We start from the raw sequence: 26,042 nt of genomic DNA on the forward strand, positions 1-26,042 counted from the left end.
AACCTCTCGTCCGTATCAAAAGGTGCCGTTTATCTTGCCACTGTCAACATAAGTTCACAGCCCGCTAAGCTTCCCATGTAATCGCTCACATTTGCTGTTGTCAAGTTGATCTCACATAGATAACAGGAAAAGAACACAGTGTTCAAAACAGAGAGTTTACGATTAAGATTCTGATGATCATTTTGCTTCAAAGAAGACTTCTAGAGAGCGTTGGAGTTTAGAGTTTAAGGTTTATGAGATCCCCAGGTTATAGAATTGGTGATCACTGAACTTCAGTTCAGATCTCTTGCCTTGAGGGAACCCAGTGAATGGTGGCTCAGGACTGTCATACACTTACTATTTTAATGCGCTTCTTGCGCTTTAATACAACATGTATTAACCTGATATGCAAGAGTCTGCTGCTGTGAATGGATCTTATCGATAGTTTTCTCTATCACCAACCCCCATTACTTACTTGTGTAGTGTCCAGTCACATCGGAGTTTATTCTGTACAGTCAACAGTTCACGCATTGTGGTCATAGCCAGCCTATACTTGTACAATTCCCCTTTCCCAACAGTGTTTTAAATTCTCCACCATTGGCTGTTAAAGTACCCGATGGCCCATGATGATGGTTGATAATGTTCTCTAGCATTAAATGATAACGATGTCTCTCCATATATATTAAGTGTACGTGTATATGGAAGTTACATAATTTCATGTCAACTTGATAAACAGTAAAAGGATGAAGTCTAGCTTGTCAATCAAGTAACAGCCTGAAGATTCCTCCTTGTGGGTGTGGCCTTCTCATGAGGATTCTGGGACTTCCTCTCTTCCTCTATCTCTCTATCTGTCTGCTTCGCCTTTCCTGTTGACAAGCCATGAGGAGCCACATCAGAGAGCTGAGGGGCATCACTCCAGAGCTGAGATGGTTCCACTGCCTTTGGATCCACAAGACCCTTCACGCAGAAAGCTGATGGTGTCCAACTATTAAAGGATATAGTGTCTGGGGTCTTAAAGGCTTGTAGTTAAACAAGTGGCCATCTAGCAGGGAAGCAACAAAGCCCACATGGAAGAAGCACACCAGCCTGTGTGATGATGAGGTGTTGACGGGAAGAGGGATCAGAAGTTCAGAAACAAGCAATAATTCTATGTGAAGGGGCATGGATGTAGTGAGACCCAAACCTACCTATAAGATAATTGGACAGTCCCTCTCAGAAGGGCCACGTGGAAGGGATAAAAATTCCAGGGTGAAGTATAGCACCGATTAACCACATAACTATACTCTAATTTTTTAATATTTCTTTCCCTTACTATTATTCTTCCACCTCATTAATCATGTTAGATTTATTTATATTCATTCGTATACTTAAGATCATTCAGAACATGAAAGCCAAGATAGATAATCCTTCAGAAACAGTAACATAAGTAATAGTTCCCTGGGGGTATGTGAAAAGAAGTAGAGGGACGTATCAGTAGAGAGCTGATAACATTAATGACTGTATAACCCTACTCAGTGAGACAGAATAATAGAATTGTATGCGAATGGATATATTGGATCATGCATGATATGACCAAAAAAATGGCAAGGAGGCCGTTGTTCATTGAAGCAATCAGGCACCCAAAGGCCTCCTATTTTAACAATAAGACATTTTTATTTCTGGATGTGTTAGCCTGGGTAGACTAGAGAAACAAGTCCACAGAAACTCACATGTGTATAAGAGAAAGTTTTACATTCAGAAAGCATCCCAAGCCCTTAAGTCTGATATTAGCCCATATGTCCAATACCAATCTATAAATTCCTCTTCAGACTCACAAAACACAGGCAATGATGCACGATGCAAGATGATCCCAGGTCACTGGGTAGAAAGTCTTTGGATCCAGTGGCGTTGTAAGCATCTCAGTGCTGGCAGTTCCCAGGGCTGAATCCGAGTAGGTCCATGTGGTTTCTCCTCAGGGATGTCTTGCAGGAAATGAGCAGACAGAGAAATCGCTCCTGACTCCAAGGAGGAAATACCAGAATTCCCAGAATCCTTCGGGGAAGGCCAGGCCCACACAGAGGTCTCCTTGGCTATGACCCAATTGACAGAATAGACTCTACCCTTTCACTCTTAATCCTCTCAAGTCCCAAATTGACACCAGATGAGGTCACTACCACACTTGAGGATAGCTGCCCTGAAACTGCAGCATCTGTGTGGGATGGACTGGCCACAGGACACTGCCCTGGTCCTCTTAGGGATAAAGTGTTGCTTTATTAATGTGGTTGGCTTTCTTGTGCTCTGCAGACTGCATTCTGTGGCCCATGGGACCCCAGAGTGTGCTTGGCCATGACCCCTCATTCCTAGAGGCCACAATGGTGTGTTAGTCTGCGTACTTTAGAGAAACAAATCCACAGAAACTCGTGTATAAGAGAGAGTTTTATATAAAGGTTAAGCGCGCATCAAGAAAACATCCCAACCCAGTGCTGCCCAAACCCTCAAGTCCAACATTAACCCATTAGCCCATATGTCCAACACCAGTCCACAGAGTCCTCCTCCATCTCACAAAACACACACTATGATGCCGACTGCAGGAGGAAAGTCGAATTAGTGAACGTGTAAGCATCTCAGCGCTGGCAGGGGTCTCCACATGGCTGCTCCAGCACCCAGGGCTGCATTGGGGTAGGTCCATGTGGGCTCTCCTTGGCAATGTCTTGCTGGAAGTGAGCCTTGCCAGCTGAAGCAGGGAACTGCTGAGGCAGCTACACCCTGGTGCGACCATCAGAAAGCAAGAGACCCGAGAACTAAAACGGCAAGGCTCATCGAGCCATTTATCTCTCTGCCCTTCGATTAACCCCACATGGGTTTATAGGCCAGGTTGGCACAATAAACTAACTGTCTCAATTGGTGTGAAAGGTTGGTGGGAAAAGAAGAGTGGCCCGGCTTAAGAATAGCCCATGTCCCTGAGGGAGGACACAGAGATTCTTGTGGTGGGGTCGATCTCCTTGTATATATTTTCACCTACATTGTTTTCAGACCCTCTCTTTGAATAGCCATGGATGTCAAATCTGAGGGTAAATAAAAGTATTGCTCCCAGGGCTCCAGCCCACCCCTGCACAGGTTTATCCAAGACCAGATGTCGTTCAACAGGTGTGTGTGGTCTGTGGATGACTGCAGACCAATTCACTCAGTCCTATACCTGTCTCATCTTGCTAGGATGCCTTCAAAAAAACTAAAAGTCTAATGAAAAGTAGATTTTTTTTTTTTTTTTGCGGAGATCTACAGGACTGGTCCTATTAAATTCAAGGCAGAGAAGTCAGCTCAGTAATAAAAAGCTTAGTCTATCAGTGGTTCTCAACCTTGCTGATGCCACGACCCTTTAATACAGTTCCTCAGGTTGTGATGATTCCCCCAACCATAACATTATTTTCGTTGCTACTTCATAAACTGTAATTTTGCTACTTTTATGAATGCGGCAACCCCTGTGAAAGGATCGTTCGACCCCCAAAGGGATCGCGACCCACAGGTTGAGAACCGCTGGCCTAGTTGGATTTTCTGAAAGGGCCAAGCACAATCATATGGGCTTATTAGGAAGACGTTTCCAGAAATTTTAAAACTGCATTGGTGAAAAAGAAGGCAAGAACGTGGCTCCAAGTGGTTTCATTTTTCTATCATGAAAACGCGCTTGCTCATTCTTTGAGGGTAGCAAGGACGTCCTTCCGGAAGTTCACAGGAAAACTTCCCCCAGCTCCCTTCAAGTCTTTCTGTTCTCCAAAACTCAAAGAACTTTTCTAATGTTAATCCTTGGAGGATGCCACAGTGCGGGTTTCACATGGTGTAAATGGAAGAGCCCAGAATTCTTTGGGAAACTTCTTTGGGTCGGTGAGATGGAAACACAGCCTTCAGAGGTGTATAAATGGATGATGTGCCAAGAAACAACAGCTTCCCATTTTTATACTTCCTTGTACAGTGGTGATTTCTATGCTTTGATAGCAATGATTGTTTCGTTACGTGGCGTACAGAAAGCCTTTCGCTGCTTTGTCCACGGCAGGCATAACTAATTGAACTGCACTCCGGAGGAGTGTGGGTTTCATGGTAGAATTCTCCCTTTCTGTGCAGGATATTCAGATTCACTTCATGTGTAGCCACCACCCAACTGTCCATCAGCGGAGGGAAGCGTGCATGTTGCTATGATGCTAAACACATTTCAGTGACGTTTCCAAGTTAAAACGGACTGAGAAGAAAATCCTGGTGAACGATTTCTGAAAAATCAACCACTGAACATCCTGTGAGTCATAGTAGTTTGGTCCCAGTATGCATGGGGCGAGTCAGGCGGAGCCAACTTGGTGGCAGCTAACAGTAGCAGCGTGCACATAAAATCATTGCAAATGTGTCAGCCCTAACGCCAGTCTGCCAAGAGAGCAGCCCGGTCTGACTTGGAAGAAGTACAGCCAGAATAGCCCTTAGAAAGAAAGATAGGGAGACCTCATCTCGTGTACTTTGGACGTGTCATCCGAAGAGACTCCACACCGAACCAAACTCCCTGCCATCGAGTCAATGCTGACTCACTGTGACCCCCTGTGGGCTTCCGAGACGGGACTCGGTTACAGAAGCAGAAAACCCTGTCTTTCTCGCACAGAGCTGCTGGCCATTGCCAATTGCCGGCTCATAACCATTATTCCGCCAAGAGGACTCCTCATTCCCAGGCCCTGGAAAAGCACGTGGTGCTTGGTAAAGCAGAGGGCAGCAGGAAAGAGGAAGACCTTTGACAAGATGGAGGGACACAGTGACCGGCACAATGGGCTCAAACATCACAATCGTGAGGTGGCACCAGACTGGGCAGTGCCTTGTTTACCGTACAGAGGGTCTCTGCGAGTTGGAACTGCCTGGACAGTACCTAATGAAAACAAAGATCCCACCCAGCTTTTTGGGCCTGGACAGGGTTTCAGAATCTGCAGAAGGCCAGTTGTCCAGTCAGCCACAAGGAGCCACTACCACTAGCCATACGAGGCGACTCCCATCAGCCACTTATAGTGTGGTTGAATTCCTCTGCTGGTACAGGAAGGTCACAAGGTCCAGCCTACCCTGAGCTGGGGCGCTGACATCTGCCCATTGTCACTCTCTGACTCCCACCATCCACGGGGGAGGTCTGCAGGGCGGGAGCTATTATTTACAGATGAAGAAGATTAAGCTCAAAGAGGGCAAGTGATGACATTTCTTCATCTCCTGCCTCATTCTAAAGAGGCCTGGAGACAGCTGGGCAAGAGCTGTGTTGGAGACGGGGCAGAAACGACAGCTGACAAGGGCCACTGTGTCCAGGGCGTGTGCGCCCAGCCTGTCCCCTCTGGCATCTTCACCACGAGTCCTGAGGCTGGACAAATGACTTGTTCAACACAAGTATCAATGCTTGAAAGGATGTACAACGCCAGACCTTCAGCAAGAATAACAACAATGATTTAGCAACATCGTCATTATTAGTTGAAGTGGTAAGTTCTTGGTCTGGATGGACTCGGAGCTCCTCAGCAACACGTAAACCTGGAGCCTCAGTTCCACCTCCGGACACAGAAGAAGCTGACCTAAGTGTCCGCTAGAAGCACTGAGCACTTCCAGAGGCTCTGCTAATAAAAACCACGCAGCTGCAGCTGCCAAGCAAATGGCACAAAGTACCCCATGCCAACAAACGTATTCATGCGCCCAGAATGTAAACTATTTCAACTTCATCCGGAGCCAAACCTTCCGTGACAGCTGAGCAGCAGGCAGTCGCCCACCCCGTGTCCCACAGCAGCCGCCAAACCGAGGTCGGAGGTGAAGAACAACTCGTCAGGCACCGGCATGATCTATGCTGTGTGGGAGGTGATGGCTTTCAACTCCTGAACCCAAAAAGTTCAAGGGAAAACAAGCCAGACGAGAAGAGCAGATTTCATCTGGCAGCAGGGAAACACCAATCAAAGCCTGGCAGGAGAAAACAGTGTACTTACTTCACCCAGTGTCATGATGGGGGGAACGTTCTACATGTGCTTTTGACTTAGAAAGGTCTCCGAAGACACAAAACCATGATCCAGGGACCAGGATCACTAATTACGTACACAAAAAGAACATTCAGAAAGCTTTAGTGGTAATTTGTGAAGAACTGGCTAAGAAACAAAATGTAATTGAAAGGAGGGAAAACATCCAGACGCAAAGTTCCACAAATGCAAGGGGAAATAAGGATCTCACATAGCGCTGGGCCTTTCAAACACGGTTCCCCAGGAGGAAATATATCTACATTTCTTCCTGTTGAACAACATGGACCACATTTCCCAAAGAGGTGGACTGTGTGTCCACATCCAAACTCAGCAGTCCTGACACACGAATGGAGTTACCATCCTCCTTCTAAAGAGCATGAAGCCGATTCTTCAGAATGACAAGACCACCCAAACGAGTACATCAGGGGGCACCATGTTCACTGAGAGACTCACAAGACACCATTCGTTTGCCGGAAGAAAACCCTTTGCCAACGAATTCCTCTTGAGACCCTAAAATCCAGACCTGTACAAGACAGCCAAAAGAAGCGAGTGGGAGGGAGTCACTAAGATCTGATCAGAGACTTTCCTCCGGAATATGATGGGGGCCCTGGTTGGTGCCAACAGCTAACCTGCTCAGCTTCCAGGCAAAACACTGGAGGTTCAAGCTCATACTGGGGTGCCTCAGAAGAAAGGTCTGGCCATTTTCTTCCACAAACTCAGCCACTGAAACCCTACAGAGCCCAGTTCTACTCTACCACACAAGAGGGCTCCGTGAACTGACACGGACTCAATGGCAGCGGGAACCCAGACTACATACATAACTCTGCAGCGCAGCAATAAAACACAAGTAATCCTTTTGAGTAAGAAGGTAAAGGGTTTGAATAAACATTTATGCAAAGAAGATATACAAAGGCCAAGAAGCACACAAAAATGATCCTCAACATCATTAGCCAGCAGAAAAATACAGATCGAAGTCACCATGCAGCACCACTCTGTACCCACCGAGATGACTTGAGTCAAAACAGACAGACAAGAGCAACGGCTGCCTATGCTGGGGAGGGACGGGAACCACACCACAGTGCTGCTGGGGGTGTACAATGGAGCGGCCGTTTGGGAAAGCCATTCTGGCAGCTCCTCAACACGTTACAGACAGAAGTGGGATATGACCGGACAGCTCCACTCCTGGGTAGATGCCCCAGAGACTGGAAGGCAGCAACCCCAATGGATGCTTGAGCCCCATTGTTCACTGCAGCGAGATTCACAGGAGCCAAAAGGTGGACACAACATACCAAAGGATACACAAAGCAATGGTTCATACAGACGATGGAATATTACTCTGTCGTGAAGAAACGAACTCCTGGCACAAGCCACCACGTTCAGGAGCCTCAAACACATATGCTGAGTGACTAAGTCAGATAAAGACAGATGAACATTATCTGGCCACCACCCCCACCCTTATAGAAATATCTAGAATAGGAATAGAGATAAAAGGGTATCTTTGGTCCCAACGGCTGGGCGTAGGAGTTTACTGCTTAAAGGCCACTGGGTTTCTGTTTGGAATGAGGAGAAGCATTTTAAATAGTGGAGATGGAAACAAAATTGTGGTGACAGGTACCCAGCATGGTGACCACAACTAGTACCGTGGGGTGTGCACCTAAACATGGTGTAAAAGAAAGTCGATGTCTTCACGTGTTTATCTCATTGCTCACCTTCCTCAGACCTTCTCTTGCAGGATCAGCAGTCCTCAGCACGTCTTCAGGAGACCACCAGGCCCCCTCTAAGTACACAGCCGCAACTGAGGGCAAATGAAGAGAGAAACAAGGATGAGGTGCACACAGCAAGTCACTAGAGGGCAGTCTGTACAGCACAGAGCACTTGTGGGGAAGCAGGCGACGGTTATTTCACAACTGATGTTGTTTCCAGGAGCACTACCTAGAAGCAAGAGGAACCACTGTCCCCTGAGCAAGCCCTCCACTTGTCTGGATAGAGGCTTGCTGTTGACCAGAAAGCCAAGCATGTGCCGATTTTCTTGGGCAAAAGGGTCACACACACCAACACAGACAGAATTATATTTTGGAAACCAGTGTCACTGGGGCTGTCTTCTGGAATCCCACACGATATACATCTACACCTACATATGTGCATGCATCTGTATCCCTGCGTGTTTCTCAAGTACTGCGATTCCAAGGATTCCAGAAGCCACAGAAGAAAAAGAGCGCCTTCCAGGTCAACCCGTTTTACCTGAAGATTTGGAGGGAAATGTGAGCGTGGAGGGGAAGCAAGTCTCCTGGGGATTTCATAGAAGGGTTGAAGCTGGCACACAAATTCTGCAGGCCACTCGGGGTAATTTGCCATCTCTTCTTTATTCTCCGCTGTCTAGGAGCTTTGGTTCAGAGCTTTGTGCAGTCCAGGCCACAGTGCCATTAACCCTACAGAGTCAGCCCATCTGCCAAAGACCAGCAGCGTCAGCTGCACGGTGTCAGAACAGGATCGGTGGCTAATGACATCGCCTCTGACTATAGTTCCCAAACTGTGAGGGTTCACTGGATGAGGAGCGCCAATTAAAAGCGTGACATCCGGCTTCGCTCATTCAACTTCCTCATTTTCCTCAAAATGGCATGTCCAGAGGATGGCTTCCTGCTTAACCAAGTGAGTCGCTAAGAGAGGTTCAGTTCACTAATGAGGTGCTCTCCTTGAAATGGGAAACACGTTATGATTCGGTGTTTATGAGGCGCCTTACAGCTTCACTGCCCCCTAAAGAGAATTAATTAGTCACACAAGTTGTCACAAAATAGATTGAACTGTTTTTGTTTTGTCTTTCAAAATGAATCTTGAGCTGCTAAGTGCCTGTGTCAATGAGAAGGAAATCCAATGTAACCAGTCTACACTGCACGGTCCTCAAGCCCATGCCTTGGAACAACACAGCAGCAGCTTCTGAGCAGTTAAGTGTGTGGCCCCGTGAGAGAAATGACTGCACCATCGTTGCAGAGTGTCTGCACCCAGCTCATCAAGGACGATGATGGGTCCTGGGGGACCAGCAGGGGCTGGGAGCCTCGGGCTTCACTTCTGACACCTTACTGTCAGTGACTCTGCCCCCAGGGCTGGAAAGTGGAAAGGACAATGTCCGTGCTTTAAAAAAAGAAGTGAGTCCCTGCCCACTGGACCTCCACCAGCCAGGGCCTGAGAGGAGGCCGGGCATGGGCAGAGGGCTGGCCAGGGGCAGTAACATGGGGAAGAGACCGCCTCTCCAAACCAATTCCATTTCCCGAGTGGCAGGTGATGTGGATCCCAAGGAGATGGCATGAATGGAGCTGGTTCTGTGACATATCGTTTCCCCAAACACAGAGACAGTGAGGTTTTCGAGGACTAACTTTCAGAGGCCTGGATTCAATCAAGGCTCAGCCTCATCAGCTAATTCAGCTCCCCTTGGCCAAGTCTCCCAATGACCTGCATAGCCCTGCCCTGGACTCACAGAGGCTGACGCACACTCCCCCACCCTGTCCCCTGGGCTCCTGCAGCCTGCAGAAGGAGAGAGCTAAACCATCTGCTGCAGCGAAAGGCAGGATGTACAAGGAGCTGTGGTCAAACATAAGAGTAGCTGAGGGGTATTGGGAAAGTGTCCCCAGAAACCTCCAGTGGCCAGCAGAAACAAGACCAGATCACTCCAGACAGAGTGGCCCATGAAGAGGCCAGAGTCCTACCAGTGCAGGGCTGTCTCCGGGACATACCAGACAGCAGGGCAAGAACTGCAAACATTACCTCCACAAGACATCAGTCCCTTCCCACACTCATCACACTGCAGTCAGTGAAGGAACATGAAGTACAGTGTCCTAGATACAAGCCTGAATCTAAGGTGCAGGGTTCAAATCCTGGCTCCTCTACTTCCTAGGCAGGTGACCTTCCCCCACCCCTCCTCACCTGGACTTCCTGTCTGTGCAGTGAAGGACACTCCACCCTCTCACTTGCTCGAAATCTCTCTGAGCCAGTCTCCACTCTTTCTCAGCATGGTTTGGTCTAACGGCTTTTCCTAAGGCCTTGGGAGTTTCCCCGTAGTTTCTAGAAACTTCTTCCACCTGCTTCAAGTATTGCTCCAGGATTTCGAAGAAATATGCAAAGCACTTAACTTACTGGCTTTTATCAAGACGACAATGAGCTACTTAAACACGCGCGCGCGCACACACACGCACACACACACAGAAACCCTCTTATTGTGCTTTCCTCGCCTTTCCAAACTTTGTTCTTAGGTAAAGGTGGTCCTTTGGACCTGGAATGGTTGATGATTCCAAGGTGTCGTAGCCTCACTAACTCTACTGTTCTCCTCAGAGATCTGTCTCTCACATGGCTGCAAAGGGATGAGCAAGTTCAAAATATGAAGGGTGACTTAAGCCCCTCGTCTCAGCTGTCCACCTAGGAAGCCTGGTCTCTGTTATAATTTTCAGTTTTACTCAAGCCTTTTCTTCTTCCCTACCCAGGCCTTCTACTGCGGTCCCTTTCAGAGTATCTGGTGATAGTGGGAGGGCGCCCATAAAGAGGCCCAGAAACCCACAGGGGGTCGCTGTGAGTCAGCATCCTCGATGGCCATGAATAAATGATGTCCTCCAGGGGCATTGATGTTACGAGACTGTTTCCAAGGTGCACTGTCATTTTGGAGCATTGTCTCGTATTCCACTGTGTGCGGGAGCCACAGTGTACCCATTTCTCCATTGAGATACATTTAGATTGCTTCCTCTTCTGGCTATGGTGAATGGTGTGTGCTCCTTGTCCAAGGTTAGTCAGCTCCGTTTTACAAAGAAAGGTCTGTCCTTCCCTCACAGGCTGATTGTGTCCATCAGGACTGCTCCTTAATGTGGACCTCTGTTCCTACCCACCCCATTTCCCATGACCACTCAACTTCTTATTGGGAAGCATGCATCTGGCCACAGCATCCCCCTATCTCTTCCCAAAGGCCCAGCCCAGCCTCAAACACCTGGGAACAGAAATAGTCTGTGACCCAGAAATCCCTCTTCTCCGTCTACAACCTCAAGAAACCAGCGACGAAGCCCTCCGGATACATGCTCACCCATGTTGACGGCAGCATTATTCACAACAGGAACGGGGCCAACGGGGCGGGGAGGAGGTGAGACAAGCAGGGAGGAGGGACCAGCCAAAGAACGGAGAACGGTGGCAAGAATGGAGCGGCCGGCCAGGGAAGACCTAACAGCTCAGCACGTTGGCTCCACGCTGTGAGGGAAGGGGGGCTGCCATTCACTGGGCCAACATGGTCTTGGCACCAGGACCCTGGGGCAGAAGGCACAGTCGGTCAGGTAGGGGCCCCGCTCCGACACTGGTGAGCCGTGGTCAGGGACCCTCTGTGGGGCTAGGGGCAGACTTCTGCTATTGGGACTGGGCCAGAGGCTGGTGGCCAGTGGGGCAGAGGCAGCCCTGGGGGTGGACAAGGACATCTGGGTTTCCTGATGCATCTCAGGATCAAAGGGTCAAAGCACGTCGGGATCAATGCTGGGTTTCAGCCATAGGGTAGCTGGTTATCTCTGGGTGGGAGTACTTTGCATTTTTGAAATTTAAAAATAAAGTTATTTAAACAGAAAGATCCAGTCGTGTTGGCATAACATGGCCACCGTCCTTGTCCCACAGAGCTGTTCACCGGGACAGTGGTGGTCGCACAAGGTTGTGTTGTATGTATTTAACCACAGATAAAAACGCATCCCACGGTCAAGCACAAACGTGAACCCTGATGGAAACGTCCACGGGCTTTGAGTCACAACGATGCATCCACGTCCCTTCATCAGTTGCAGCAAACGCAGACAGAAGTTAATACTCGGGAGAAACTATGTGGGCCGAGGCGGCACATGTGTACAGGGATGCGGCATCTGACCATTTCTAACCGCACAGCGGGGAATCAGCATCAACTCAAGGCTGACTCCTGCCGGTGGAGGTCAGATAAGCCCCCACCCTCCGACACCATTAACCAACTGTCCCTCCCCCAATATTCTCGAGTTCTCTGCTGAGTCCAGTAACTCACTGGAGTGGTCACAAGGAGCTCCCAGACCATACAAACAGCAATGGGGTTTACTAGAGAAGTAAGTGGCTACAACTGAGGTTCAGGAACACTCAGGATACAGTTCTTTGATCAAGACAGCCTCTCCTCAGCCATGCCCAGAGACACAGCCCTCTCTGGCCCCGATTCCCTCCGCCTGCCCGCACCCTGCTTAAATAAGGTGGGGGGGAAAGCCTGTAACAACAAATGTACAAATGTGCTTGACACAATGGATGGATGGATGGATGGATGGATGGATGGATGGATGGATGGATGGATGGATGGATTGTGATAAGAGTTGTACAAGCCCCCAATAAAATGATTTTTTAAAAGCCTTTAAAACCTTGCCAGTAAGTGCTCAGAGGCGGTCCATTTTGAGTGCCTCATTCCAGAAAGCATTCATCTTCTTCTCTCCGTGGGCCAGCAAGCCCACTGCTCTGTCTCCTGCTGGCCTGTGGGTTCTGTTGCCACTGCGTCTCTCCCCCCGTTTTACTGTGTCTCACTGTGTCTGGTGTCACAGCTCTGCCTCCTGTGTGGAGGTGGGTCAAGGAGGGTGAGTGAGTACCTCAATTCCAAATGACACACTCCACTCTTGGCACTTCTTTCCAGGTGGTAACGATATCCCTCTCTCCCACCCCAGGGAGCATAACAAAACTGCCCAGTGCACCCCCCTCCCCTGCTCCACCTTCGTTCGGGTTCCATATTGCATGGTCCCACCCAAACAAGCATGTCCTGTGCTATATTCATGGTATTAGCAAGCAGTCGCTATGCTGGGCCACAAGCACCTCGTGTTTGCATAGTCCTACCCAGTCACTCACTGAAAATACCGTGGGCTGCCAAAAGAACAGCGAATCTGCCTTCAAAGAAGTGCGGTCAGCATGTTCCATGACCCTGGACGTGTTGCCAGGAGAGGCCAGTCCCGAGAGAAGGACCGTGAAAAAGAGGAAGACCCATGACAATATGGACTGCCACCGTGGCTGCAGCACTGGGCTCTACCATGAGAACAATTGCGCGGGCGACCCAGGCCCAGGCGGTGTTTCACACTGTTATTCACAGGGCCGGACTCAACGCACCCAACCACAGCCACCACACCACCCAGCAGTTGGCGGACGTTACAAAGATGATAGCTAAACAGACAAGCCCCTACTGCCTGGCAGCAACTCTATAGCCGACTTCCAATTGTCCATCTTTATGGGAGCAGAGAGCTTCATCTTTCTCACATGGAATGGCTGGAGGTTTGAACCGCCTGCCTTGCGGTTAGCTGACCTAACACGCAGTGCCCACAGCCATCTAGAAAGGCCATAGTCAGTCGCTCCCTGTGCCATAGGGTGATCTGTGCCTTGAGTAAAATTGCTCTCTAACCTAAAACTGCTTTGAGTAAAAAAGTCTATTATAAAACTATAAAAATAAAAGGAAGACGGCCCTGACTCCCGGTAGAGAATGGGTCGGGGTGGGGGAGACCAGAGGGGGGACAATGAGAGGCTGTGGCAGGCCAGCTGAGACGCAAGAAGAGCAAGTTGACATTCTGAAGCACTCAGATGGAGAGGGCGGAGCAGAGGCGGCAAAAATGGCCAAGTGGATGTCCCATCCCTAGGCGACGCAAAGGGTTCACGCATTTGAATGCTGACTGAAAGGTGGGGGCTCAGTTTCACCTGGAGCTGCCTCAGAAGGAAGCCCTGGTGATCGCCCTCGGGAAAATCAGCCATGGAGACCCCCAAGGAGACCGTGTGACTGACACCGGGTTGCTGGGAGCGGGGCTGACTCAAGTGGAACAGGAGGAAGGAGGCAGAAGGAAAAGGGAGGTGTGGACCACAGCCAGCTCCTGGGCCTGTGTGGATGGATGGAGCTGCCTTTACAGAAGCAAGCAGGGAAGAGGAGGGGTGGGCTCTGGTTTTGAAATGCCAGTTGGAGACAGCAAGGCGACACACAGCCTACAGGGGGAGAGCAGGCCCCTGCCCGGTGCCACCCGGGGGATGAAGGAAGGACCAGACAGCAGCCTGCTGGGTTCTGACGAACCCTGGAGGCCATGTGCTGGCCCACGGTCCGTTCTTCCATCAGAACAGCCTTGCTCCCCGCCCGACGGCCCCTCCCTGGAGTGCAGGCCCGAGACTGTCCATTACACACCAAACAAATATGCAGCTCCACAAAAAAGTAAAAAAACAAAAACACACAGCCAGTGAAACCAAGTGACAGGCCATCTTCCCAAACATAGAATACATGCAGGGAATGAATGCTGGAAAGTTCTGGCATGGGCCAGCACACGAACATGGTCCAAGGGCTAGCACGGCTTGCAGGCAACACTGACTGTGCTGGTCCATCTTTTTCAGGGAGAAGAAAACACCCCAGCTGACATGGAGACTGTCACACTGTTTTCCCGGGGCTCCCAGGCCCCTGAAGATGTCTTCCTGACAAAGAAATGCTTCCCCAGGAGCCCGGTGAGCTCAGACGCCTCTTGCCTCAGAGAGCGAAACATCTGGTTTGCATGATCTTTGCATCAGTCACCGTGTTTCTCAGGCTGTTGTTTGCTTTTGTTTTGTCCTAAGAGATTTTGTGTTCAAGGTTTTCACTCCAGGAAGAGGGTGTGGGTTTCCAGCGGTCTGGATGCTCCTAGACACAGCTGGGCTGTAAGGTATCGGGAACAGAGTCCACAAAGAAATGAGTCCATCTGAGAAACCCAAACAACAGGTCCTCCAGTGGACCCGGTTCACGCAACCGCAGCTCCATCAGAGCAGAAGCGCTCCATCGCCTTTCCTGTCCATCTTTTGGAAAGAGATCACCAGGCCCTTCTTCGGAGGCATCATGGGTAGACAAAAACCTCCAACCTTTTGGGAAGCAGCTGAACGTGTTCCCTGTCTGCACCGCCCAGGCACTGTCTCAGGAACTCGTGCTCCATGTGGGGAGCAAGGGGGAGCTCGCTAACGCAGACCACCAGCCCTTCCTTTGAGGCATCTCTGCGTGGACTCAAACCTCCAAACTTTGTTCCTAGCTGAGCACCACCCTTTGAGCCCCCCAGGGAGACTTAGGAAGAGAACCTTCCGTATCAGTTGGCCCACGGCAGGCTCTGCCCATTTCTCGGGGTTCGGGGGAAGCAGAGAGACACAGGATCCACACAGCAGGGGTGAGACCTTCAGTGACATTTCCCCCCAGCATAATGGCTCCCTCCTTGACACTGGAGCTGTTCCACTTGGAGTGCCTTATTCTCCGGACACCGCCATGTCCCTCGGTAAGCATCAATGGTCTTTCGTGGTGGGATGCTGCTTCCCGTGTTCAATCCAACTCGTCACGAGTGCCACAAATTGACACGGAAGAAAGGAAATCTCAAACGCTTCATGGCCGGCACACGTCCCAGACACATTCTTGTCCCTTGCAAGAGCTCGTCCACCTGTACCTCTAGTGGCCCAAGGAAAACAAACCCGTGCCTACAGCACACAGCTCCCCGGGGCTGGGCGTGTGGAAAATCAGGAGGCCTGCGCAAGCATCCAAGCCGCCCATGACCCTCAGCTGCCCAGAAAAGCACATATTTAAATGGAGGCTGAGGTCCCGGCCAGGGCCATTTTCCCCCGAACTGTCAAACCGATTTATGTGGCTCCCCCACTGCCAAGCGTGGGATGGCCTAAGCTGCCTGGGCCTGATACTTACCTTGGCGTTAGCCGGAAAGAAGGCCAGTCCTAACCGGAGAGAGCAGGAAGTCAGTGGGCTCATGGGAGGCATGGTCAATGCCAACCGAGTGCCTGCTAGTCAGTGCTCCTGGGGGAGGAAACGGGTGGCCCTGGAGCCTCTACTTGGACTTGGCGTGTCTGTGCAGTCTTCACCTCAAAGCTGAAAAATCCCCAAGAGCTCCACACAGTACAACTGCTCTACCGGCTCGGCCAGGATCCCCTGCATGCCAACCACACTCAGCTCCCTTAACCCTGCTGTGAGCTGCCTTTGCTCCAAACCATAACGTGATGGGCAGCGCTACCCAGCCCTGCACTACCCTCAAGCTCCCCGGGGTGTCGGAGGGCACTGGGCAGCAGCAGCTTGAGAGTTCCCTTGCTTCTACAGGCCCTCCATTTTGCCCGACGCAGCACCCTGCTCCCCTGGACAGAGCCAAAGTAGGCAAGACAGGAGCCCGGACAACTATCTGTGAACCTTAGGGATTTCGTGGAATAATCTTTGGGTAGCGATGACCAGGACTTTCTTCCTAGTCTGTCTTTATCACAAAGGTCTGCTGAAAGCTGGCCCGCCACCCCCCCCCACACACTGGGTGACCCTACTGATATTTGAAACCACGGTGGCTTAGTTCGCAGCCTCCTGGCAACACGGAAATCTTGAACATTCTTTGTCTCACAGGGTGACAAAGTGATGGGGGTGTTCTTACTAGACAGACAGCCTTGCAGGCTCCCCTGCTAAGGAGAGGTGGGGCTCACCATCCAACCAGACAGTCATGACCCTTGGGAGCTCAGAGAATGCCCGTGGGGAGTCCCTTCTACAAGTCGGGTGTCATAGCTCACCCCTCCACCTTCAGCCCCAGGACGTCTGCACAGGGGTGAGGTGAGGTGACCCCCCAGAAAGGGCCTCCCTCATTATGAGGAAACACCTTAGGTCTTTCAGAGGCACCCCTCACCCTCCACCCACTCCCCTTCCCATCCACCTGCCCCAAATCCAGACGAGAGGGGGGCTGGCCAGGGCCCCCACACGGCAACCCCCACCGAGCCCAGGGCAGCCCCTGAGAAGGCTTGGCCTCGGTTTCATCTGAATGTTTGCCTTGGCTCTCGCCATCACGTCAGGCCCACAGTGGGCGTGCTTTTCCAGGAAAAAAACATCATCATTTTTCGATCCCCGGCTTGTTTTCCACAGGATGCGCATGACATGCACCCACCAATGTCTGTAAATAAATTAACAGCAATTTGGAGGGTAAGTGTTTTGCTTGGTCACAAAATGTCCTCAGGGCAGGCTTAGGGGATGGATGTCCCAGTCAGTGAAGTCCGCACGTGGCAACAAGGGCAGCCTCGGCTCTCTGCAGCGCTTCTCGGCCCCAGGACTCCCCACCCTGGGTCCCATCTCCCCTGTGAGAGAGCAACAAGAACTTCCAGCACCCATGAGTCTGCCCACGAAAGCCAATCACAGCAAATGGCCTGAGACTAGTGGCCAGTGAACAGTGGAAAGTGGTGGGGCCCCACTGCAGAGACACCAGGTCCTCAGCTGGGCTGGTGACCCCAATCCAGACCCCTCCTCCACCGGTAAACCTGTTCCCTGCCACAGTGTCCCTCGGGCATGAGCTCTCACCACCTACTGCTCCCCGTAAAAGATCCAGCATTGTGGGCTGCACTCCGGGAGCCAAGTTGACACCAGAGAGAGTCCATAACACCGCTGGTGGGAATGGAAATGGTACCGTTGCTTTGGGACAGAGTACAACAGTGAGACATAGACTCGGCGACCTAGCGATGCCTCTCCTAGCTCTCTACTCGAGAGGACTGAACTCAGGTCCACATCAAATGAGTCTGCCCATGTTTGTAGCATTAGTCATCATCACAAAGAAGTAAGAACAGCCAAAATACCCATCAACAACGGACAACTGAAATGTATTTCCAGGTAAAGGAACGTGACTCAGCCCTAAAATGGAATGATGTTCTAATACATGTGCTACTATGAATCTACTGAAAAATATGGAATTGAACGCTTTAAAGGGTAGATCATGTGTTACATGACTTCTAGCTCAATGAAGCAGAGAGAGAGGAGGGGAGAAGGGCAGGCATGAGGAAGAAAGAGTGGATCTTCAGGTTCAACACATCCACTAGACAAATCTAAAAAAGCCAAAGCCCTATCTCACTAACAAGCGTGTGGAAAAAGCCTGGACCAGGCATGTTGAGGATTAGCTACATGGCCCCTGGAGATACTGAGTGGCCTCTGTCTTGGTTCCACAGAAGCAAACCCGGTGGCGGCTGAATGGCCCACCCAAAGCGGAAGAATGTCCGTTGCAGGTATCACAGAAGGTACAGCGGAGACTGAGAAATGTGGGTTCTAGAAAAAACACTCAGGAGCTCTAGCGGCCATCCCCAGACCTGGGAGGAGCTGTCCTATGGATGGCAATGGCCAACTGCCTAGAGCAGGAAACAATGTACAGAATCATGGGCACGGAGTTAGAGGTCCTTAGGATGCTCAGCAGTCGGAGGTGTCCCTGGAAAGGCCAGGCTTGCCCAGATGCCAAGGTCATCTCCCTGATACAGCTTTCCTGACCCTGGAATCTGATGGCCACCCGCAGTCTGGCCAGCCCTGTCGTAAATGAAGCCACCGTGGCTGTCATTTTGCAATCGTACAAAGACAGAACATTACATCCTAGTTAAAGGCCCTCAGCTGGGAAGCCGAGTCTCTGTTGAAAAAGGGGAACATTAACGGGTGGTTAGCACTGAAAGACATACAAAACAGAAAAGCAACCGCTTGAAATCTCACTGTCACAGAGTCGATGCTGACTCAGCAACTCTGTCCACCAGTCCACTGTGCCCAGAGCTCCTAAAGACATACAAGCAAGCTTCAGAAAGTTCGTGGGGAAACAGAATGAAAAACTCATGGAATTTTCCCCCCCTAAGCTTCTTGAAACCTTGGTGGTATGAGCGAGCATTGGTGGATTGGTGGTAACAACCTCGCCTTCCATGTGAGAGGCCTGTGTTGGATTCCCGGCCAAGGCACCATAGAGACCGCCACTGCTCAGTAAGGTTTGCATGCTCTTCTCCGCTCAGGGAGTTTCAGTAGATTTTCCAGACATAGACAACGCCTAGTGATTGACTTCTGAAATTCAAACAATAAAAACTCAATCAATACTTGGGATTTCCTTCTGAAATCCAGCTATCTCACGATAAATCTTCTTGTAAAACACTGAACCTAATGATCAAAAAAAACAAACCACCTTCTTGGCCACAAACCCTAAATCCCTTCCCTAGAGCAGAAGAGCTCTAGTTTCCTCAAGTGTCGCTCAAATGGTTGCAAGTACTCTCATCAACCCAGTTACGTTCCATGGATAAGCTCCAGTTTGCAATCGACGGGGCCTGAGCAGCACCAAAGGACACAGAGTGGTAGTTGAGTTGGGCCATTATGTGTCCGTTAGGGCAGCCCCAAGTCACCTCTGTTCTCTGACGGCCAAGCACTGTGTCTTCTTACCCAGGAGTGTAAAGCCATTCCTACCACAGCCCAGGCTTGATCAGTCAGTGCTTCTGGACAATTGCCTGCTATCTGTCCAGTGACACTTTTGGACCAAAATAAAGAGCAACTTTCTAACAATTGGTAAAGTTCAAAAACAAGCTAGTGTCTTGTTCCGTGGTATGGGCTCCTCCCTGAAATACTCCAGCAGATTCTATCAGGACTCCAACATCCAGAGTTCAGCCAGAAGTTACCGGGAAGTTTCCAGCTCTGAAACCTAGAGCCCACACAAACGTCCAGAAGAGAAGTCCCCAGCTCTGAAACCTAGAGCCCACACAAACGCCCAGAGGAAAGAGAAGTCTCCTACAGGACAGGGTAGAACTGCCCCTGTGAGTTTCTGAGACCCTAACTCTTGATAGGAGTAGAAAGCCCCATCTTTCTCCCAAGGAGGAGCTGATGGTTTCAAACTGCTGAGCTTGCAGGTAGCGTCCGAACTCATAACCACGACCTCACCGAAGCACCTCTCTGATAACCCACCGCCCCAGAAGGCAGAGGAGAACTACGCCATAGAGTTTCCAAGGCTGTAACCTGTGTGGAAGCAGACCGTTACATCGTTCTCCTGCACAGCGGCTGGTGGGCTTATCCATCCACCTTTCAGGCACCCCTTGCTACTTCATTAATATGGCCACAACTCGGAAAAAGTCAAAGGCCTCGTACCCGCCAGCCCCTTGGTTGGTGGCATTCCAGGCTCAAGGGGGGAGAGATGGGAGGCAGCTCAACCAACCCCAACCTTGGAGCAAAGAGTAGGCTTTGCGAACATGCTGCAAGCTCCCTAGCTAGCTCGCTAAGTGAGGTCGTGTTTCCTACTGAGCAACAAGAAAGCTACTCTCACAGCCTTACAGGAGAGCACTCTCCCCAATGCCCTTGCCCTTGACAGCAGCTGGGTAGGTGTCTTCTGGGAGGAGGGGAGCTAAAGGAGCATCCCATTTGCAAACGGTCTTAACAGCCTATAAAGCCTAACATGTCACCACGTACCACATAGTTTAAGGAAAGGTGATTCGTTAGTGATTTTTTTTATAGGAAATCAACACACAGTCATTGTAGGAAATCTAGAACACACAGAGAACTGTAATAATGGAGAATTTCTAATAGGGCAGAATTTTAAATTGTGAGTCCTGTGAAGTTAGGGATGGGTTTAACTAGTATCTTCCACTGCAGATACATTGCCTAGCATGCACCTGAGCATGGGCCTAACCTCTTCTTGGCCACTGGCTCCCAGGAGTGAAGCGGATTACAGGTCAGAAGAATAATGCGCATAATCATGCACAACAGGGGGCAAAATCTTCAGTTTCAGAATCAAAACCCCTTCCTCTCAGAATCCCTACCATCCCTCAGCTGTGTGGCGATGACGCAAGTTCCTTGAGCTGTCTGGACCTCATGCCCCATCTGTAAATTGTGGATAAGCCTGGTCCCCGCTTCCTAGGGTTGATGCGACACTCCAGTCTGAGTTTCCACAGGGCACCTGTGAATAAGAGCATCAAGTGCTGCCCTCACAGTACCCCGGGCACCGTGGGTGAGAGTGTTTCTAGTGTCTTTAAAAGGAAAATCAATATGTGTGTCAATACGCAGAAATAATAATGCACTATTGGATCCCTAAAAGCTGGGGGGCGGATCAGTGCTGACTTAGTGTTCTAAGTGCAGTCTAAGAATGAAGTTAAACCCAAACCCACTGCCATCAAGTTGAGTCTGACCCACCGTGGGGCATCGAGTTGAACTGCTTCACGGGGTTTCCAAGGCTCTGAATATATTTGGAAGCAGGAAGCCTCACCTTTGTCTTGAGGGTGGCTGGGGGTTGTTGAACAGCTGGTCTTCGGGTTGGCAGTCCAACACGTAACCCACTACACCGCCAGAGTTTGTTAGCATCAGTCTACAGCTACCGTGTTCCTCAGTATTGGCTTTCACACATTGTATATCATGGAATTAGGATCCCTCTTTTGAGAAGTACTAACCTGTCTTTGTGTCCTGGGGCTTAAACAGAACCAGTATTTTATGCTGCGGTTCATCACGGTGCACAGTGCAAAGACAAACAGATGAAGCATCAACTTTAACCTTAAAAAAAACAAAAATCATAAACTAAGCATTGTGTTCTTGCATCCTAATAAGGGCACAGGAAATTACTGAGAATTAATTAGCACATTAAACAAACACAGAACTTGATTTTATAGGACAAAAACACGCCCCCCCCCCATGGAAATCTCAGTATAACTATCCTGAGAGGGTTTTCAACAAAGGGCCATCCCCGTGTTACACATAGGACACCTCCCCGCTCCCTCAGGGACCTGCCCCCCCAGCCACATACTGAGGAACACCTGTTCTGTAGACCAAACACCCTTGGGCGTTCACCTTTCTGTACACTCCCTCCCCGAGGTCCTCTCCCTCTGACTCCTTGGCCTCACAGTGCACACTCCCCCTCAGACTGAGCACCCTCCACGCCGGCCTCTACTGTCCTCTTGGGGACTTCAGGGCCACTCCCTGGAAACAACCCTGGCTGGGCCTACCTGTCCCCAGGAGGCCACTATGCTCAGGCTGCCCTGGCTCAGTCCCTGTGATCAATCTGGAGAAACCATACGCACTGCGTGCCCTGTCTGCTTGGCCCTGGCTCCATCAGCCCCAGGCATCCTCTCTCCGAACTGTTGCCTCCTTGGGAACCCAGAGTAGCGGGTTCAGGGTCTCTAACCCTGGAATCACCCCTGATCCTTCTCTTGGGAACCCACATCCAAAGGCCTCTCTGTGGCCATGCAGCCCCCCAATAACACATTACATCAATGCATTACATCACAAGATCGGTTTTGAAAACGGAGGCAAATGTAAGAAAATGGGAGGGGCTACATCTGCTAAGCGGGCTGCTTGTAAACATTTACAGCAGACCTCCACGGCTTCAGGGCACTGTCTCTCACACAGCCCGAGTTCAAGACTGGCACAGGGTCTCCGTTAGGAGATGCCCTCACACTGGCCTTCCACAGCATGGATGCAAGGTGGCATCACCAGGTCATGGAGATAAGGTGTACAAAGGATAGTGTCAACACAGGGGGTAAAGTGTTTATTATAAAGAGCACTGTATGCAGAGGATGGCCTCATCGATGTTTTAAAAAATATTCTCAGAAATAAGGAAGGAAGTATACCTATGTGTTTACAGGGGTTAGGCCTGGGTGATGCTGTTTTCTCGGTCCTGTGCTACAGTTCCCAAATTAGACACTGTAAGAATGGTGTTTAAAATGTGGCACGTCAATTGATGTATGTATGGATTGTGATAAGAATTGCATGAGCCCCAATAAAATGATTTAAAAGAAAAAAGGTTGGCAAAAAAGAGGAAGATCCTCAATAAAACGGTTTGACAAAAAAATAATAATATTTTTAAAAGAAAAATTTTTTAAAAAAATAATAAAATGTGGCATGTCAATTTCAAGACTGGAAAGACATTTAATTATGCAAAGCAAATAACTTTAGAAATGCCAAAATAATGTCATGTGATCAATCCTGAAATGGCAACTACCTCTTAATCTCTATTTTTGTTTGGAAAACTTTTTTCCTCTGGATTCAAAAAGGAAAGTTATACGGCGAAAAAGCAATGAGCAGGTCCAATACCAAACCTTCAGATCACATTAACCACTAAAAATGCCAGGGTCCAAAGGATTGTTTCATAAAGCTTTCCATTTCCAGAAGGGGTGGAAGAGAATAAAGTGATTTCAGAATCCCTATCACAGCAAAACACCTTCGTTTTGGTAACTGTCATTTTATGATGCTTTTGCAAATAAGATAATGATTCATTCCCTGGAGGATTACGTTTCTGCTTTAAAATAAGGTAATCTATAAATTGGTGTGAAATAAAAGTAAACAGGTGATACGCCATCTTAAACTACCCTGGGGCTAACCTGCGATTTTTCCACATTTCTTAGATTACTGGACTCTCCATGCCCCCTGCAAGCCCGCAACCCACCAGCCTTCAGGAAGTCAAACCATCACAAGAGCTCTGTCGCCACTAGGGGGCACCAGAACCACATGGGCCCTGCACTTTCAATGAGTCACCCAGGGCACTGGATTCTAGGACAGGGTCAAACTGTCTCTACACGGGAGTAGAAAGCCGCATCTTTCTCCCATGGAGCACCTAGTGTTTTAGAACTGCTGGTCCCAATGTAAAAACCACTCACCACCTCAGCCAATCTTGCCCACCAGAGAACGATTTCTGGTACAAGTGAAATCCTATATAAATAAAACAAGAAAGTCTTGTCCTGTTCAATAGATTGGCCTCAAGTCTAAGAGATAGAGGACTGATTTAGGTACAGCCTCAAATTCACATATACTTTTTACTTACTGAAAAAAAAAGGAGGGAGTGTTAAGTTTATCTGAATCATTGAATGAAATGTCTGTCTGCTCTGTAAACTTTTGTCCATAACACAAAAAAGCTTTTAAAAAGGTAAAGGAACATAATTTTATAACATTATCCACTCTCCTACCTCCCTAACAAATAAATGTTTTCATTTCCCTCTTTACCTTCCAATCCCCACTCCGAAGGCATATATTTTTAAAAATCATTTTATTAGGGGCTCATACATCAATTGTGCAAAGCACATTTGTACATTCATTGCCCTCATCATTCTCAAAACATTTGCTCTTCACTAAAGCCCCTGGCATCAGCTCATTTTCCCCCTCCTTCTCTGCTCCTCCCTCCCTCGTGAACCCTTGATAATTTATGTTATTATTTTATCTTATCTTATACTACCCGGCGTCTCCCTTCACCCACTATTCTACTGTCCATCCCCCAGGGAGGAGGTCACATGTAGATCCTTGTAATTGGTTTCCCTTTTCCAACCCACCCTCCCTATACCGTCACTCTCACCACTGGTCCTGAAAGGATCATCCACCCTGGATTCCCTGTGTTTCCAGTTCCTATCTGTACCAGTGTACATCCTCTGGTCTAGGTCGGATTTGTAAGGTAGAATTGGGATCATGATAGTGGGTGGGGAGGAAGCATTTAGGAACTAGAGGAAAGTTGTATGTTTCATCGTTACTACATCACACCCTGACTGGCTCGTCTCCTCCCCGAGACCCTTCTGTAAGGGGATGTCCATTGTCCTACAAGTGGGCTTTGGGTCTCCACTCTGCACTCCCTGTTCATTCACAATGATACGATTTTTTGTTCTGATGATGCCTGATACCCTACCCCTTCGACACCTTGTGATCACACAGACTCAGAGGCATATGTTTTTATCAATGCTAAATACTGCTAATGATAGAACTTCATTCCAAACCACAAACTTTTAGAACAGAATCAAATTAGGGTACAAAGACCAATTCCCCCATTTTACACATGGGGAACCGAGGCCCGGCCGGGCATGATTTGCACAGAGTCTCATTGAGTGTACCCCAGAACCCCATGAGCTAAGTGCTGCTGTCCTGGTTTTACAGGTTAAACACCCAGACCTCGGGAGGTTCAGAAACGTGCTCAAATCCACCCATCGAGTAGCCATCATATTCCTACCCGGGCTATCTGGCCGGCCAGGGCACAGGTAGACTGACCGGTGGCGGTCTCATATTGAGGACTCCAGAAATGCCCATACAGGATTCCTTTGGCTTCTTATATACCCATCCCTGCCATCAAATCAATCCTGGCTCTCAGCAACCCCACAGAGGGGTCATAAATCTCTACCGGAGCAGACAGCCTCGTAGTTGTGAGTAGCTAGTGGGTTTGAATCACCAATCTGTCGGTTAGCAATCCAATGCTTACCTGGCAGCCCCACTAAGACTCCTTTTCTAGTGCTCGCACCAGCAAGTTGCGGGTTTGTTTAAAATCTAAAATGCTTTTTCACTAACATTAAGCTGTCTGGAAAGGAAATGAGACTTTACAGAGCTTTCCGCCAGCCAGGCAGATGGCACCTACCTGCTCCCCGGTGGGGAGAGAGAAAAGGTCTGGTGAGGGAGCAGCCCTGTCCAGGAGCGTCGCGTGGTAAGCCAGGGCTGCTTCCCGCAGCCTGTCGGGGTCATCTTCCAGAGTGTCTACTGGGTAGGCGCGAACTGTCGGGACAAAAGGCACAAAGTGATATCACTTTTAGTCTTTCTTTAGATAAAGATAATTATTTCATAAAGCTTTGTTAAAACACGCACACACACTAAACACCAAAAATGTATGTTAGCATTAAAGTGGACACTTGCCTCCCATACACATGTCCATTCTAAAAAGCCCAGTCTGTCTCTCAGAACTCAGAGAAGGCTGCTCCCTCCCAGTGCAGCAGTGCCCTACCCCTCCCCCCAGCCCCCCTGGCCCGGCTGTCCCTGTAGGCCATTCTGAGAGGGAATCCTGCCTGACAGGCTACTCCTTCCTCAGAGACCCCTTCAGAACTGTCTTGAAGCTTAAACTCCAACTGCATCACCTCTCCCCATGGATTCAGGACCTCAGCACTTCCTTGACAAGCCTTGGCCCCTCCCCTCTCACAGCCACCAATGAACACGACCATCTTAGGAAGGCATGGTGGACTGGGGAGCAGCTGATGGTGCTCACACCTCTTGCCTCACTTGCCTTTACTGCCTTCTGCTGAGGCCTGTTAACCAAGTCTCCCCAGTCCTACTGCGGCTCCTCAGCTGGTGGTTGTAAACTAGCCACCACCCATAGATGGAAAGGCTGCCTGGCGGTCTGCTCCCCAAACCAAATCACACTCGTTCCAAACCACACCAACTCACAGTCACCCTACAGAACCGGGCCTGACTGCCCTATGGGCTTCTTCACTTTATGAGGGTAGAAAGCCGAGTCTTTCTCCCCCGGCTCGACTGGTGGTTTTGAACTTCGGACCTTGTGGTTAGCAGCCCAGCTCCAACCCACCTAAAACCCCCCCTGGGGCAGTTCTACTCTGTCACATGGAGTATCTTTGAGTGGATTC

At 49.6% G+C, this 26,042-nt stretch overlaps 1 protein-coding gene across 1 annotated transcript in view; it reads right to left on the reverse strand.

Annotated features, from left to right (window-relative positions):
- Window positions 1–26,042, reverse strand: part of LOC142456700 (protein FAM169B-like) — a 70,574-nt gene that overhangs the window by 23,627 nt on the left and 20,905 nt on the right. Inside the window, exons 2-4 of the mRNA XM_075557891.1 lie at window positions 25,049–25,182; window positions 21,120–21,219; window positions 7,670–7,755 (exon numbers count right to left, since the gene is read on the reverse strand). Coding sequence (XP_075414006.1) covers window positions 7,670–7,755; window positions 21,120–21,219; window positions 25,049–25,182 — 320 coding nt within the window. The remainder of the gene's footprint in view (window positions 1–7,669; window positions 7,756–21,119; window positions 21,220–25,048; window positions 25,183–26,042) is intronic.

This window comes from Tenrec ecaudatus, chromosome 9 (genome assembly GCF_050624435.1).
Source record: "Tenrec ecaudatus isolate mTenEca1 chromosome 9, mTenEca1.hap1, whole genome shotgun sequence".
Classification (NCBI taxonomy): domain Eukaryota; kingdom Metazoa; phylum Chordata; class Mammalia; order Afrosoricida; family Tenrecidae; genus Tenrec; species Tenrec ecaudatus.